The sequence below is a fragment of the Thamnophis elegans genome, chromosome 1 (assembly GCF_009769535.1).
Source record: "Thamnophis elegans isolate rThaEle1 chromosome 1, rThaEle1.pri, whole genome shotgun sequence".
NCBI classification, from domain to species: domain Eukaryota; kingdom Metazoa; phylum Chordata; class Lepidosauria; order Squamata; family Colubridae; genus Thamnophis; species Thamnophis elegans.
This window is the reverse complement of record NC_045541.1, coordinates 58,477,301-58,492,771: the sequence shown is the minus strand read 5'-3', so window position 1 is coordinate 58,492,771 and position 15,471 is coordinate 58,477,301. Positions and strand designations below refer to the sequence as shown.

General features: G+C 37.4%; 1 protein-coding gene across 1 annotated transcript in view; it reads right to left on the bottom strand.

Moving 5' to 3' along the window:
* Positions 1 to 15,471, bottom strand: part of CNTNAP5 (contactin associated protein family member 5) — a 434,775-nt gene that overhangs the window by 407,441 nt on the left and 11,863 nt on the right. The window contains exon 3 of the mRNA XM_032211804.1: positions 11,232 to 11,425. Coding sequence (XP_032067695.1) covers positions 11,232 to 11,425 — 194 coding nt within the window. The remainder of the gene's footprint in view (positions 1 to 11,231; positions 11,426 to 15,471) is intronic.

Sequence of the window (15,471 nt, the reverse complement as noted above, 5' to 3'; positions counted from 1 at the left end):
TTTATTTCACTTTTAATTTCACTTTTAATTTCTTCTTTCATTTCTTTTATTTCCTCTTTTCTCTCCTCTCTATTATCTCTAAATTTATCTTCCATTTTAATTGTCTGTGCATTAAAAGCCTCGCTTAGATTACTCAGAAAAAATTCTTTCGTTAACACATCCCCAGCAGGGGGCGTAGGAAGCGGAGGCTGCAGCTTTGTACCAGGCACTGAGGATGTGCCCCTGGAAGTAAAGGGTGACGTCTTCAAGTTAATATTTGGTTTTGAGGCCATTTCAAAATTTGTCTGCCTGCAGTTAATAAAACTCTATTGCCTAAATATGCAGCTTTAAGTAAAGAGGCTTTTATTTTGAAATTTAAGGCTTGGCAAAAGTTTCAGTGAGTAAACATTGTAACAAGACCGTTCAACAGATTCATCACCATTTAACTTCCAAATAAGCAAAGTTAATGAAGGAGTAAAATTCTTCTATTGTGAAACCAAAACATGTGATAAGCTATCTCTTTTGTTTTGAATTCTTTTGAAGTCTTGTGAGAATTAGCAAAAAGTGTTCGTTATTACCGGAGAAACCAGCCTGCTCGGCGCCATTTTAAAAGCCTCTGAGTAAATAATTTTTCGGAGGAGAAAAAGAGAAGAAGCTAAAATGTTGATAAGCAATTATTGTCCTCGCAGTAAACGGATTCAGCTCGTGATAAGATTAAATCAAACAAAACTTAGAGCAGAGTGGGAGAGACCTACTTTGTCCTGCACAAGGCAGTTGGAAGTTCCCAGCACGGACAGCCGTTCTGCCTTGGGCTAGCCCCCCTTTCCTTGCAAGCACAAAAGCTGCAAAAATCGAAGAGCATTTGCCAGCAAAACAGTTTCTTCTTTCCCTCTTGCCTGAAGGATAAGAAAACCTGATAAGACGTCAGATGGAAGATCCTCTAATCAGGTACGTAGCCAGGAATTCGGAGGCAGCTGATTTTTTGCTGCTTCCACCAGTAAGCTCCTCCCAGGAAGTCCACCCACCCGTGTTTCTTACCCGGTTTTGACAAGTTCTGCACTTCCACGCATGTGCAGGGCGCATAGAGCGCCTGTGCGATCCTCCAGGAGCAGCTGGAGCATCACACAGACGCTAGTACGCATGTGTGCACTGCGCGTCTGCACGAGGACGCCGCCGGCCCCATTCCAACCGAACCGGTTGGAACGGGGTGAGAAACCCACCCCTGATGAATAACCAATATTCATCAAGTTCTGTGGCTTCAATATCCAATAGTTATAGGAATATATATAAGGTTGGACCTCTTTCCAACCCTTTCACCATCAGTGGCCATATGTTTGTGGGTACAAGGCAGGGGTGGGTTCCTACTGGTCCTTGCCAGTCCTTGTGGACCAGATGGTCGGTGAATCCGGAAGTAATTAACTTCCAGGAACGCTGGTACCGGTCCTGGCCCCTGTCACTGCAAAGCGCCCTTGCCGACAAGGCAGCGTGACCTGCTCAGCATGTAGAAACAGCAAAGGAAGGAACAGGAGAGGAGTTCCAAGTGGGGCTTTTCAAACAGCCGAACTCCTCTCATGTCCCTTTCTTTTGCTGTTTGAACAAGCCGTGCGGGTTGCGCTCCCTTGTCCTGGCTGCCCCACTGTCCATGCGCGCCTATGTTTTCCAAGGCATGGAGCGATTCCTGAGCCCATCCGTCACCCCCATGGAAAACATAAGCATGCACGCACAGCCTGCACAATTACAGCCCCGGAGAGTGGAGACTCTCAAAAGGAAGCCAGAGGCAGCGGGGCAGCTGGGTCCCTCACCCTCAGAGGGAGGAAGGGCCAGTTGAGAGAGGGGCTTTGGTCCTGCTGCCTCTGGTGGGCAGCGGTGGAGGCCTGCGGTGAAGGTTCCGTCCCTCATCCTGGAGCCATTGGTCTTGGGATGTTCTGCAGAGCCCCTCAGGGAAGAACACCGCTGCCAGATACTTTTTGCTCCCATGTCTGCAGAATGCTGCAAAAAGCCATGAATACAGGCCAGTTGTTGAGTGTTTCAAATGTGATTGGAACACTCAACAAGGTGACCACAGTATGTGTGTTTGTGTGTCTGTTTCTGTGTCTATGTGTGTGTGTGTGCACAGAGAGATAGAGGGAATGAGAGACAGACACAGACACAGAGAGAGAGAAAGAGAGAGAGAGAGACAGACAGACAGACACAGAGAAAGAATCACATAGAGAGACACAGAGGGAGGGGGGGAGGGAGGGAGGGAGAGGCAAAGACACACACACAAACACACACAGACTCACACACAGAGAGAAAGAGAATGAGAAAGAAAGGAAGAAAGAAAGAAAAAAAGAAAAAAGAAAAAGTGAGAGATGAAAGAAAAAAAGAAAAAAGGGACAGAGAGACAAAACGAAGGAGAGAGAGAGAGAATGAGAACACATGGCCAGCAAGCCACTCCCACCAGGTCACATGGCTGGCAAGCCACTCCCACAAAGAAGGAGGCCACACCCACAAAGTAGGTTCAAAATTTTTTTGAAACCCACCACTGGTACAAGGGTGCATAATGGAAAACATATAATGTGCTACATTCACTGTCATCTGAGTCAGATTATCAGTGTGTAAACCCAGCTATTCTAATTTATTTCAATAAACCATTAACATTAATTTCTGTTTCTAATTCTGGCATCCTGAGAAGCTATAGATATTGCGGAAAACATAAATAAGAATTTATTTTTATGTATAATGTCCTTCCAGCTTCATCAGAGGAGCGTATGAAAACCAAAGCATATGAAACAGAACTTTCATTTCCTTTCTATTGATTCATTCTTGCATGAGATTATAAGGTTAATTACACTATGCTCAATTCAGTCTAAATTAAAATGGTATCAGAGAAATTAACTAGCTTCATTTGGACAAAAGAGAGAGAGAAAGAGAAACTTTTATGGCTATCTTTAGATGACCTATATACAGTTGGAAAGTAATTATTAAAAAGCTAAAGTAGCATCATTTTAGAGGAAAAGTTAGTGTTTGGTCACTATGGAGAAGTAAGACAGTCACATAAAAAGATAGAGAAAAACTGAGGAGAATGCTTATGTTTCCAGCAAAAGATAAGTTGTACCAATTAGAAAGTGGGAAATAAAGCTAAACCTTATTAAGAAAGTCAAGCATGAGAAATTTAGACTTAGTCATGCACACATTCATTATCTGTACCTATCTATACAAGAATGTTGTGCTCAATGCTTTTATCTTGTGTGCCTAATAACCTTTTGAACTTGGAATTATAGTATCCAGATTTGACCTGAGCAAGAAACAAATCAAAATGAAGAAATTCTTCCAACATTTCCATTTAAAAAGCCAGTATCTGTATGAGGCTGTTTCAATATGAGGCTCAAGCTCAATCCCTCCAAGACTGAGTGGCTATGGTTTCCGTCATCCTGATTTGTGCATCTTGTTCCATCTTTGATTATAGGGGGAGAAATTTTAGCCCCCTCAGAGAGGGCCCGCAATCTGGGAGTCCTCCTGGATACGCGGCTTAGTTTAGAAGAACACCTGACGCCCGTGACCAGGGGGGCCTTTTACCAGGTTCGCCTGGTACGTCAGTTGCACCCCTTCCTGGATCGGGATGCTCTGTGCACAGTCACTCATGCCCTCATCCTATCTTGCCTGGACTACTGTAACACCCTTGAAGAGCACCCAGAGGCTTCAACTGGTCCAGAATGTGGCTGCATGGGTTATCATGGGGACACCTAGGTGCTCCCATGTTGCACCCCTTTTAGGCAACCTGCACTGATTGCTGGTTGTCTTCCGGGTGCGATTCAAGGTACTAATTATGACCTTTAAAGCGCTGCATGGCTTAGGCCCAGGATACCTGCGAGACCACCTACTGCCACCGGTAGCCTCCCACCATCCAATGCGATCCCACAGAGTTGGCCTCCTCAGGGTGCCGTCGGCCAGACAGTGTCGGCTAGCGACCCCCAGGGGGAGAGCCTTCTCTGTGGGAGAGCCTTCCCTCTGGAATGAGATGCTCCCAGAGCTTCATATAATCCCCGACCTCCAGTCCTTCCGACGCGCCCTAAAAAGTTGGCTTTTCCAGCAAGTCAGCCTGGCCTGAACAAAACAAAATAAATTATTGATTATTGTTAATTTTAATTGAATTTTTTTTTAAAAAATGTTATTGTTAATCTTAATTGGTTTTGTTTTTTGGATATTCTATTTATTTATTTTTAACTTTTGTAATATGTGTTTTTTTAATGTTGTACGCCCCCCTGAGTCCTTGGGAGAAGGGCGGCATATAAATCCAATAAACAAACAATATGACTTTGAAGCGCGGAAAGAGGCAAGCGAGAACATCCACAATCATGTGACTAAAATCCTTGCTCCCTTTTTAGTATGGGACTTGATTTTTTTTAACCTTCTTATTGTGGACACCTGGCTTTAAATAGGGGAAATTATCTCTATTATGCATTCATCTGCCTGATTATTGTACCTTGTTTGTACAAGCATGAATTAATAATGCCACCCTGAATTTCTCCTTGTAAAGATTATGTACTCTCTGTTGTATCGTTTCTATTTAATTCATTTGTAAATGGGCATTTGCTCCACAAAACTTAAAACAACACTGCCACTGAATAAAAAAGGACCCCACTGTATTACCAAACATGAACTTACACCATTTAATCCAATGTTCAGTAAGGTTACTCAAAATTATATTTAAACTATTGTGAAGCTTAGATAAACTACTAAGCTTATCTCAAATTTATGTTCCGTCATGAAGTTGCTGGTGTCCTTCAACAACTTTCTTTGTTAACTTAACTGGTTGTGCAAGGTTGCTATGAAGAAACCTTCATACTAACCTTCATTTTTGTTTAAAAAAATAAATCAGAAAAAGAAAGAAACTGGAAGAGTATTAAGGAAGGTATTTGAGTCATAGTGAAACTGATGGCACCATATTGCCTACAGGACTTACTTAAACAACTAATGCTATTTAGTCTGTTTCTATGACAGCTTGTTTCTAAACTGAAAACCTCATAGTTGTACATTATTTTAAAGGTATCTGAAATCTTGTCATTTCTTTCATGTCTCCTTTCTTTGGTTTCCATAAATATATTGTCCTTTAATTTAAAATAAGGGTTATTTTTTTTCCTCATGGGCAAATCAGGTTGCTTTAGCTTATTTTTCTCTACATGTTTTTGTCTTCCTGTATAATTTATATCCTGATAATTAAAAATGGCTCTGCATGCAAACAAATACCTTCATATGAAACAATTTTTCACAAGCATGTGATAGACAGGTATGTTTTCATATTTCAAATTACCATAGTTCCATAAATCTATACTAAAAGCCATGGAGCACAAATTACTAATTCTACATTTCTCATATATTCAGATACAATTATATAGTAATAGCAATAGCACTTAGAGTTATATATCACTTCACAGTGCTTTGCAGCCCTGTCTAAGCAATTTAAGAGTCAGCATATTGCCCACAACAATCTGGGCCCTCATTTTACTGACTTCAGATGGATGGAAGGCTGTCAGCAGAAGTTACCTGCAGTACTGCATTCCTACTACAGTGCCACTATGGCTCATATAGTCAGATCCCTGACAAAAATTGGTTAGAGCTTGTCTGCCTTGGCCAATTAGCTAAATAGTAGCAAATAATAATTAAAGATAGGCATGTGCAATGATATAGAAAACAAGAATTACAAAAGTTTGTGGTTTCCTTGAAGCAATGTAACATCTGAAATTCTGGAAAAAAAGTTCTTAAAGATTAAAAGTATTGCCACAAACCAAACATACTTTGGTGGTTCTGAAAAATAAGTGACAGAAGGTCTTTTAAACATGTCTTTAGAACATGCACATCAAAGAGCTGTTCCTGCTGAGAAAACATAGGTAATGAACCTTCTGATTTGAGTTAATTACTGAAAGAGAAAATAAACTGATGTACTGATTGAAACAGTAAGATTGTTGCTGAACTCAAGTCAATACTCAGCAAATTCATGCACAGTTGACACCCATTTTGGAAAAAAATAATAATTATAAGCTTGGAGTGCTGTAAACTAAAATATCCTTTTTTGCAACAGACTTTTAACTACAAATAGATTTGGAAAATGAGTTTAAATGGCTAAATTATTTCATCTGGCAACCCAGCCAGAGAATTTACCAACATTATAAATACAAGCTGAATAAATATACAAAGATAGCTTGATTTCAATTTGTAAAAAACTAGCCTGGTTATCTCATTACTGTTTTCTATTATTCTGGTGTTACAGACCAAATTGTAGTGCACACATTATTAATCAGTTTCCTCCTCAGTGATAATGTGCAGACAACACCCTTTATAGATGGCACTGCAGATAGGCCAGCAAATGGCCCTGCTACCAGTTGCATTGTAGCCTTTTGTAATTGACAGGTAAAATTTTGTCAATTCACATATTTTCTAAGTGTCATCCAAAATTTATTTGATATGACACCAAGTATGCCAAAAACCACTAGAACCACTGCAGATACTTTCAATCTCTATTTTTCAGATCTAGATATTTTTTGATCTCCAATTCTTTGTCTTCCATTTTACAATTTCCTGGTATTGCCACAACTATCCAATATTTTCTTCTTTTCAATCGCAGTTAGAACTGGTGTGTTATGAGTCTATACTTTATTCTATATTTAGAAATTTCAAAACATTTTAACCTGCTTATTTTCAATTTCTTTTTGAACTATACTTTATGTTCCCATCATTTTTTTTATTACTGGCACATGATCATTTTTACAGATGTTCCAGTGAATCATTTTCTGCAACTGTGTTATATTGGCTGTTTATAATCAATTTGTCAATCTTCTTGGACAAGTCTATATGTTCTATATTTTTTCTGCTTTTTTGTACATCTGCATTTTGGATTATTTGATGGGGTTTTTTTCCAATTCCAGCATTAATTATATTAGTTCAAACAGCTTGTTTTTGTGCAGCCAAAATCAAGCCTTCCATTTCTTGCAATTGCAAGTCATAACAGGTTTTATCATTACCCACTTTCCTCACAAAATTTTGTAGAAATTGACCATGTCCTTTTCTTCTGTTAGCATTGTTATCACACTTTCTTATTTTTTCTTGAACATTTAGTAAGATCCAGGTTTAAACTTGGATTAATTCTTTTTTTTTTTTTTTTTTTTTTTTGGCTGTCTTTTATGTAATCAGCCAGTGCATGTTTTTCTCCTTTGGCAGTTAGTTTGACTTCTGCCTCCATTTCTTCTGAGCTAGTATAAACTTTCAATATGGGGATATAATGAATAGTTCCTGTATTAGTTTGTTATTGTTGTTGTTGTTATTTGCCCAAACTGGATACAAGTTGAGCTTGTATCCAGTTAATAGTTTCAGCAATATATTATATCACAGGTATGCTCCAAACATTGGTGCCTTTGATGGCATTTACACCATTCAGTTTTTAGTAATTTTCTCACTCTTTCGATGTATACTTTACTAACTACCTTTTCAATTTGTCCATGTTTGATGTTATCCAGGTATAAAATGCTCATTTACTTGTTACTCACAAGTAACATAACCAACTCCTGGCTTATGGGATCTTCTATTGAAGTTTTCAGTGATGATGTTAAGTAGAACATCTTATAAAGGAAGAAGTTGGAACTGCAAGTGTAAAAAAATAAACTACAAGTAAAACAGTCTACATATACATCAAGAACTGGGGACTGTAGTGGTGTGTATGTAGTATATTACAATATTTGGGAAATGTGTTGTTTTCCTTTGTTCTCTCCCTCTTTACATTGTTTCTAACCTATGGTTCCTTGATAGCTTCAGGAGTGATCTGGGCATATTTCACTTTTTTTAAAAAAAAATCCTGGGAATAAAGCTGCTGTTGTTTTCTTTTTATCTTTCTGCAGCAGTATTACCATTTAGAGGAGCATGTGGTGTGTTGTTTTTTTACATTTGCCTCATCTGTTCATCCGCAGTTGGAAGATACTAAATCAGAATGGAGGGAGAGTATTATGACCTTCATCACTTTCTCAGTGTTTGTATTCTATAATTGTGTTCCCCATAAGAAGCTTTTTCTACTTTTGTCAGCATTGAGAAACTGCAGTTATCTGTAGGCTATCTATTCCCATGGTGAGCCGTAATAGAAATCAGGAATCACACAGTGTTGTAGAATCACCTGAAGGTTTAATTTTGCTTGGTCTTTTTACTCTAATTTAAAATGTACTGTATCATATTTTATTATCTCCTCCCCGCTCCTCCCGCTAAGATGTCATTGTTTGCCTCACAGCATTTAAACTGCTTATATCTACCAGCAATTACAAATGTAACTAGATACCTTGGGAATGTTGACAAGGAATGTTCAAAGTCTGAGCACAGTGCAGATGACACTGTCCCCAAACTGTGAATGTTGTGATTTTAAGTTATCCTAGAGTCTATTGTGCAATCTTGAGATGGTTGCTTTTAGCCTGATTAACAAACATAGAGAAAAAGTAAGTAGGTTACTTAAAGTTTTAAATATGACACAGTTATACAAACAATTGTTTAAAATGTCTCAGCAAAAGAGAGTCTACCCCTTTCTGGATTTGGGCTTGTGATCTTTCTCTCTCCAAAGGGAACATGGTAGAAAATAGTGAAAGAACTATCAAAATTTTGCCTTCCTTTGCACTAGTTGGGCAACTAAAGTAAATGCTACCATCTCACAGACTTAGCCAATATATGTCATGTGCTAGTACTACATAAAGTAAGCCAGTTAATATGAGAAGTGAAGGCTGGATCACTTGGATTTTGCAAACTCAACCAATATGTTAAGCATGTGCCAATCTATAATTTTAAAAATGTAAAGAAAAAATAATGATGATGATAAGATTTAGATTTGTGTTTCCTGAATTCTGTGGAAATCAGGGTCCATGAATACAGTATTTAATAACTGACACTCTTGCCCAGAAATTGAGTGATAATATCAACATTTAAAACTGAGTTTGTATATTATATACACCTGTCAGCTTAAACTATTTGGCCATCCTTGGATTTTGAGATGCACATCAAAGTGAATGCTTTAATCAGGAGGCTTTGGAAGGCAATGTATTCAAGACAAAGCTGATATTTTATCATCCTTATTTGAATAAGCTGAAAGAACCAGTTTCACCTTGGAATGTATAACTTGGATAATTGCCTCTCATCTGTGTAGAAGCTAGATGGGAATGTTGCTTGGTGAATGCTGTGGTTTCATTCACATGAAAATACTGATGGATTCATTTGCATGAACCAGCAACAGATTGAACCCTTCACTGTAGATTTTTCTCTGAAATGAGGTAGATGATAGAGATAGGAAAACCTTTTCTTGATCTGCATATCTATGACATCAATCAAATGCTTCCTGAATTAATACACAGGTTTAAAATTTATCTTGGCACCCCATACTTCTCTTATCATTTGAAATGCAGATTCATCAGCAGATGGGAATGAAGCCCCCACTCCACCCCTTTATTTAGCTTCAGAACTATAAAACTATTACTGCCAACACTGAGCATCAAACAATGAGTTATGGTGAGGCAATTTCCATCTTGTGAAATTAAACTGCCTACTAAAATATATGCATTCTCTGTGGTAAGCAAACTACAGTTGCTTTAGGTAAAGAAAAATACTTGCTCTGTAAAACAAAAAAGAAAGAGCCAATTTGGTGTTGTAATTAAGGCAGCAGGCTAGAAATCAGGACTGTGACTTCTGGTCCTTCCATAGACATGAACTCAGCTGAGTGACTTTGGGCCAGTCTCTCTCTCTCTCTCAGCTCTAAGATGCTCACAAGGGCAAACCACTAAAAAGTTTTGCAAAGAAAATTTCAGGAACTAGTCCAGGGGGTCTCCAGGAGTCAAAAATGACTCATACCCTCATTCTTTCCTCTCTCTCTCTCCCTCTCTCCCTCCCCCCCTCACATGCCTTGGAAAAATCAGCCTACTAAATGTGACCCTTATAATTTTATGCATCTTTTTATTTCCTTTTTCATTTGAAGCCTAGTGCACAAATTGGCATGAACTGGCTTATGAGAGCATCTAAACAGACACTGCATGTTTAAAGAAATACTGATTTGTTGGTCCTTGAAAGATTGCAAACCATTCTGGGATAGTCTTTGATACTGAAACTTTTATGGAACCCTAGTTCTGATTTTTAAATCCATTTTAATTATTATTGTATTGTTATTCAATGATCTCATGATATATTTAAAATATTTCATTGATAAAATATGCTCTAGTTAGTAAAAATGCTAAAAAATAAACTATGAATTAAGACAAATGATACACAGAAATTGTTCACCTAAATTATACCATGAGTTAATAGAATTAAGTCATAGAATTTCAGTGTAATTCCCAATTAATTAATTCATAGAATTCACATTTAATAAAATTCCCACTACTCTATTAATCATGCCAGTTATTAGTAGAACTGAACTGTGTTGAGGACCAAATGGTTTGAAAGTCTGTTTAAATCATGAGTGTTCAGAAGAGAATGAGAAAAGGAAAACACAACTGATTCATTTTCACTAAGAACCTCACAATGAACTGGACTAATCAAGAATTCCCATAATGCATAATATGTCACATAAAGTTATGTGGATTTATAAACTATGACCAAGTTCATTTACAACATTTAAACATAATACAGCTTCTTTGGTTTTATAAGGTAAAGGTAAAGGTTCCCCTCACACATATGTGCTAGTCATTCCCGACTCTAGGGGACAGTGCTCATCTCCGTTTCAAAGCTGAAGAGTCAGTGCTGTCTGATGACATCTCTGTGGTCATGTGACCAGCTTGACTAAACGTTGAAGGTGCATGGAACACTGTTTTATACATGATGTCTAAATTCTTAGCATTATATACAAATTGGGCCACTATTGCTAGTTTAAGGAACAAGAATTAAACACATTGGCTTAATATTATCTATAAAAATTACCAAATCTATAGTGCAGTGCATTTTGAAGTGTGTACATATTGATTTTTCAAATTTCTCAACTTCTTGATATAAAATATGATGTGTTATTTTACATTTTATTTCCATAGCCATAGGTTTTAGACAAATCTGTTTAAAATTTCAGTCCTCATTTTCAAAGGTATTGCTATAGAAACATATGTTTTCTACCTAGGTAGATCTTATGAAAAGAAAACATACCTCTAATAGATTTATACAGCTGGAATCCTTCTGAAGATGGAAAATTAAAATTAGGTAGAGAAAGACATTTTGCCTAGAAACAGCTGGTGATACCGTAACCATTTATCCAAAGGATTGAGACTTACCCAAATGATGTCCTCCTGTCTGTACTGCTTCCAGTTGCGACCTGTATCACTGAACATTAGACTGTAGCTTGTGGTCCAGTCTGAGCTTCCATATCTTCCCTGAGTAGCAATGCCTGTAATCTCTACTCTGTCTCCCAAATCAACTTGGAGCCATTGTTCCTTACTAGAATCCAAAGGGGACCAGCCACCAGCTCCTAAAAGAAAAGATAACCCAGAATGATTCTTATATTCCTGCATCTACTTTTTATGAGTGATACATCTTTATTACAATGTTCTGGAGAATGTACTGTTAGCCAAAAAATTATTTCCTTCAGGGTTGCATATTTTTCCTGATTTCCATTACTCAAAAACATATCCTCATATAGGCCATGGAGGCTTGCCATAAAAGGCCCATTCTAGCAGGAAAATTTATAATTGCTTCTCACCCTGTTTCTACAGGTACATCAAGTCCCAGGTAGTGATTTATGATTGAAGTTTGTGCTTGTTAATTCTCTTAATGCTTTTTGCTTGTTGTCCTGTTTACCAGATATGGACAGGTAGATTCTGTTTAGAATCTAAATCAGGCATAAGGAATATTTTTGTTTGGCTTGCCTTTTAATTTTATTTGACCTTTTTTTAAACTAATACATCAACTGAAATTCAGTTTTTACTCAATTTTATCTCCTCATGACATATGTACATATATATTTATAAGAACTTTTTCTTTTTAAAAAAAAAATCTCAAAATACCAAGGTTCACGGCATTTAAATTTGGGACTTCACTTTAGACAATACTGTATATATTTTTTATAAAACATAGTCTCCAGTGTGTTAAGCTTGGAATTGAAAGAACAAGCAAGCAAGACATGTTACTTGTGATTAGAGATTAGAATGCCAAAGTGAGAAATATTAAGGAGGAAAATTTGATGGACTGTATGGCTTAGGAAAATAAAATGAAGCAAAAGAAGGGCTCATCAAATTTTCACTAATCCAGGTGTTTGTTTGCTTTTTGTTAGTAACATAGTCCTTATAATCAAATGATGCCTATATATGTGAACATCTCTAGATGAATTTGATAAAAGCTAAATTGTTTATATTATTATTAAAAGGAGGTTTAAGAACTCAGATATAACAGCAAAGATGTAGCCAAGGACTAACTATAGAACAAGTCACAAATTCTTCCTACATAGGTTTCAAATTAAACTAAAGTGAAAGAAAAAAAAACCCAATTAGTTTCTCCAATATGATCTTGATCATATACCAACATTTTCAAAGAAATCAACATAATTGTTTTGAAAGTTCTGAACCTTATTGAAGGAGGAAGCATGGAATTAATTTAAATAAGTTGTTATGGATGAATGTGAAAGCAGACTACAGGAGATCAAGAAACAGAAGGAAGCTAATTGGATATCAGAAAAAAGGTGGATATTGTCAAAAAGAAAAGAAGTGTCAAAGCCAAGACTGTTAAAGATCTCAGGAAGCAATTCAATTTCAGAAAATTGTGAAAAAAGACAAAAAAAACATCATTACAACAACATCTCTAATGACATCAAAGATAAAAACAGATATGGAAAAATAATAAAAGTCTTCCAAATGATCTCAGAACTCAGGAAATTCCAACATCAAATTGGTATGCTGATGTCATAGGAGGGGAGCCATATTAATCCATAGTTTTAACTCTGATCTGTGAGTGTAATACAAGATTGACTGATTAGACTACAGTATCAAAAGCAAACAAACAGTAATCTCATAGCATCTTTTCTGACTAATACATGGTGGAAGGATAAGCTTTTATTTCACCATAGGAATAGATAGCAGTACATCCAAAGAAGATCAAACGTGGATGGAATAGACTGAAATTTTATACAATAGAGATTTCAACTTTCAAACTACTTTATAAGATATTCTATGAACCTCTAGTAGAAGAACCAAAATTAGATGTGTACTTTTGTCATCATCAAGTTCAGAAGACTACAAAAATTGTTGGAATATCTGCAAAATCATGGCAAGGAATAGAAAAATAATCAGCAAAGGCTATAGTCAACTTATGGTAATAAATTTGGAGCATGGCATAATGGCTAACAGTTTTACAATAGTGGCCAACAATGCCAACATCAAAAAGACAAGAGTTAAGAAAGAGTGCAAAAATCATACAATATCTTTGATTTCACACGTAAGCAAAATAATTGGCAGGAAAGTCCAGTGTAGATCAGACAGATCCCAGTCTTAGAAGGGACAATGATGATCTGAAGTGCTGAATAGTTTCTACTTGTTAGGATGAACAGGAAAAAGAGCCAGCAGTTAAGAAATATTCCATAGACCATTGAAGTGCTTGGTAGAGTAAAAATCCAGGTCTTTGAAAAGAGAGATTCAGATACCGTGGTCAGTGTTGGGTTGCAGGTGGTATGCCCCGGTATGGGCATATCAGTGCCTGCCCAGAGCACTGGATACCATTCCAGTATGGTGCTCCGGAGGGCCCACCCCCCCGCCTGAGCTCCTTACCTGTATTTGAACTCTTCGGCGCTTCTGTGCATGTGCATGGAGCACACGGAGCCTGCGCGATGCTCTGCCGAGCAGCTGGAACATGGCAGAGGCTCACGGAGGCATTGCAAGTGGTAAGGACACATGCACACGCTGCTCACATTCATGTGGTAGACATCAGGCCTTGTTGCACTGTACCAATTGCAATGGGATTCGGAACCCACCACTGGTCCATACCTACAAATATCAGACCTGTGCAAGCAATGGCTTTCTCTGTGGCACACTACAAGTAAAAGTTGGAGTTTGAAGAAGCAGCAGTTTGAATTACAGCATCAATGAAAGATCTGAAAGATCAAGTTAGGGATAGTTTCACCCGGACAAAATCTAGCTATGTAGTTTCCAAGCATTGACATGAACTTAATCACATTGCACTCATGTCGGAGTACTGAAGTTCTTCTAGGTTGAAAGGATTAGCTGGTGACATCACTGCCCTTGGACTGCCAAGTTGTGGGCTCCTTTCATGTCCCTGGCAAGAGCTAGAGTGAAGGATGGGAGCTCGCCCCATCCCACAGCAGCACTCAGGACTCAAGCATAAGCTTGCTGTTTGTCAAGCCAGTGTCTACCCATGCAACCCATCATGCTCCTCCTCAACTTAATAGCACATAATGAATTTGCAATTGTTCACAAAGTTACTTACAACTTTTTTGTAGGAAAGTGGGCCTTCAGTCTAGACTATCCAGTATATTTTTTATAAAATATGGTCTTCAGTGTGTTAAGTTTGGAGCTGAAATAACAAGCAAGCAAGACATACTACTTGTGGTTAGAGATTAGAGCTATATATAGTTTTTTTTTACAATATTCTTGTTGTTTTGCTCAATTAATATAGAAAGAACTAAAGGCAAGTTTCTATTTTTCTTTTCCTCACAAGTATTTCCCTGAACCTTCTCTCCCTGGGCGGGGCAGGGTATCTCTCAGAGTCCTTCGAGATTGGGCGGCATACAAATCCATTAAAACCTTAAACCTTAAAACCTCTCACAAAAATATTTGCTGAATATTTCAGCTTGCTCAAAGAATGCTATACTTTCTTTCATGCCAAATGTTTCAGCATTCCCTTGTGATATATAAGCTCCAGAGAGCATATGCCAGTTGTTGAGGCCCAGGAAAATGAAAGTTTATTACTACATTAACCATAGCATGTAGCAGCAATAAGATAAGAATAGGTTCAAAGCCCAGACTGAACATTACACAAAAGGCATATTTCAATTACTTGATTCCCTTATTAATAGCTGCTCAGCAATTTTGTTTGGTTTTATTGTTCTGTTAAATTCCCCATGTTCATTGTCTACAATATTTTCAAATCTCCCATAAAACTACAGTACATATTTATAATGTAAACATGCTAACATATTTTTCCTTTCCTTAGGAAAGTAGAGGCATGGCACAAAGACATAAATTCTTCCTGAGATTCACGTTTAATGCTCACCACAAGTTGGATGTTTTATATGGTCTGAGAGATGTCCATTTTTAATGATGATATGCCTTCTTATTTAAAATATAAACATAAAGCCCACTCTAGTTTGTTTTATTTTTAGGATTCAACAATACGATGCACAAAGAAATGCAAATAAGACTTGCAGAGACAACGGTAGGTGTTAAAAATCATTTTAGGAGAAATTGGTGTGATGGAACTAGTAAAAGTGTGAATAAATACATATCTTTCTGCAGTGCTTTAGTATTGTGAATCCTTATTTTAAGTTGTAAATGTAATCCATATCTGAAT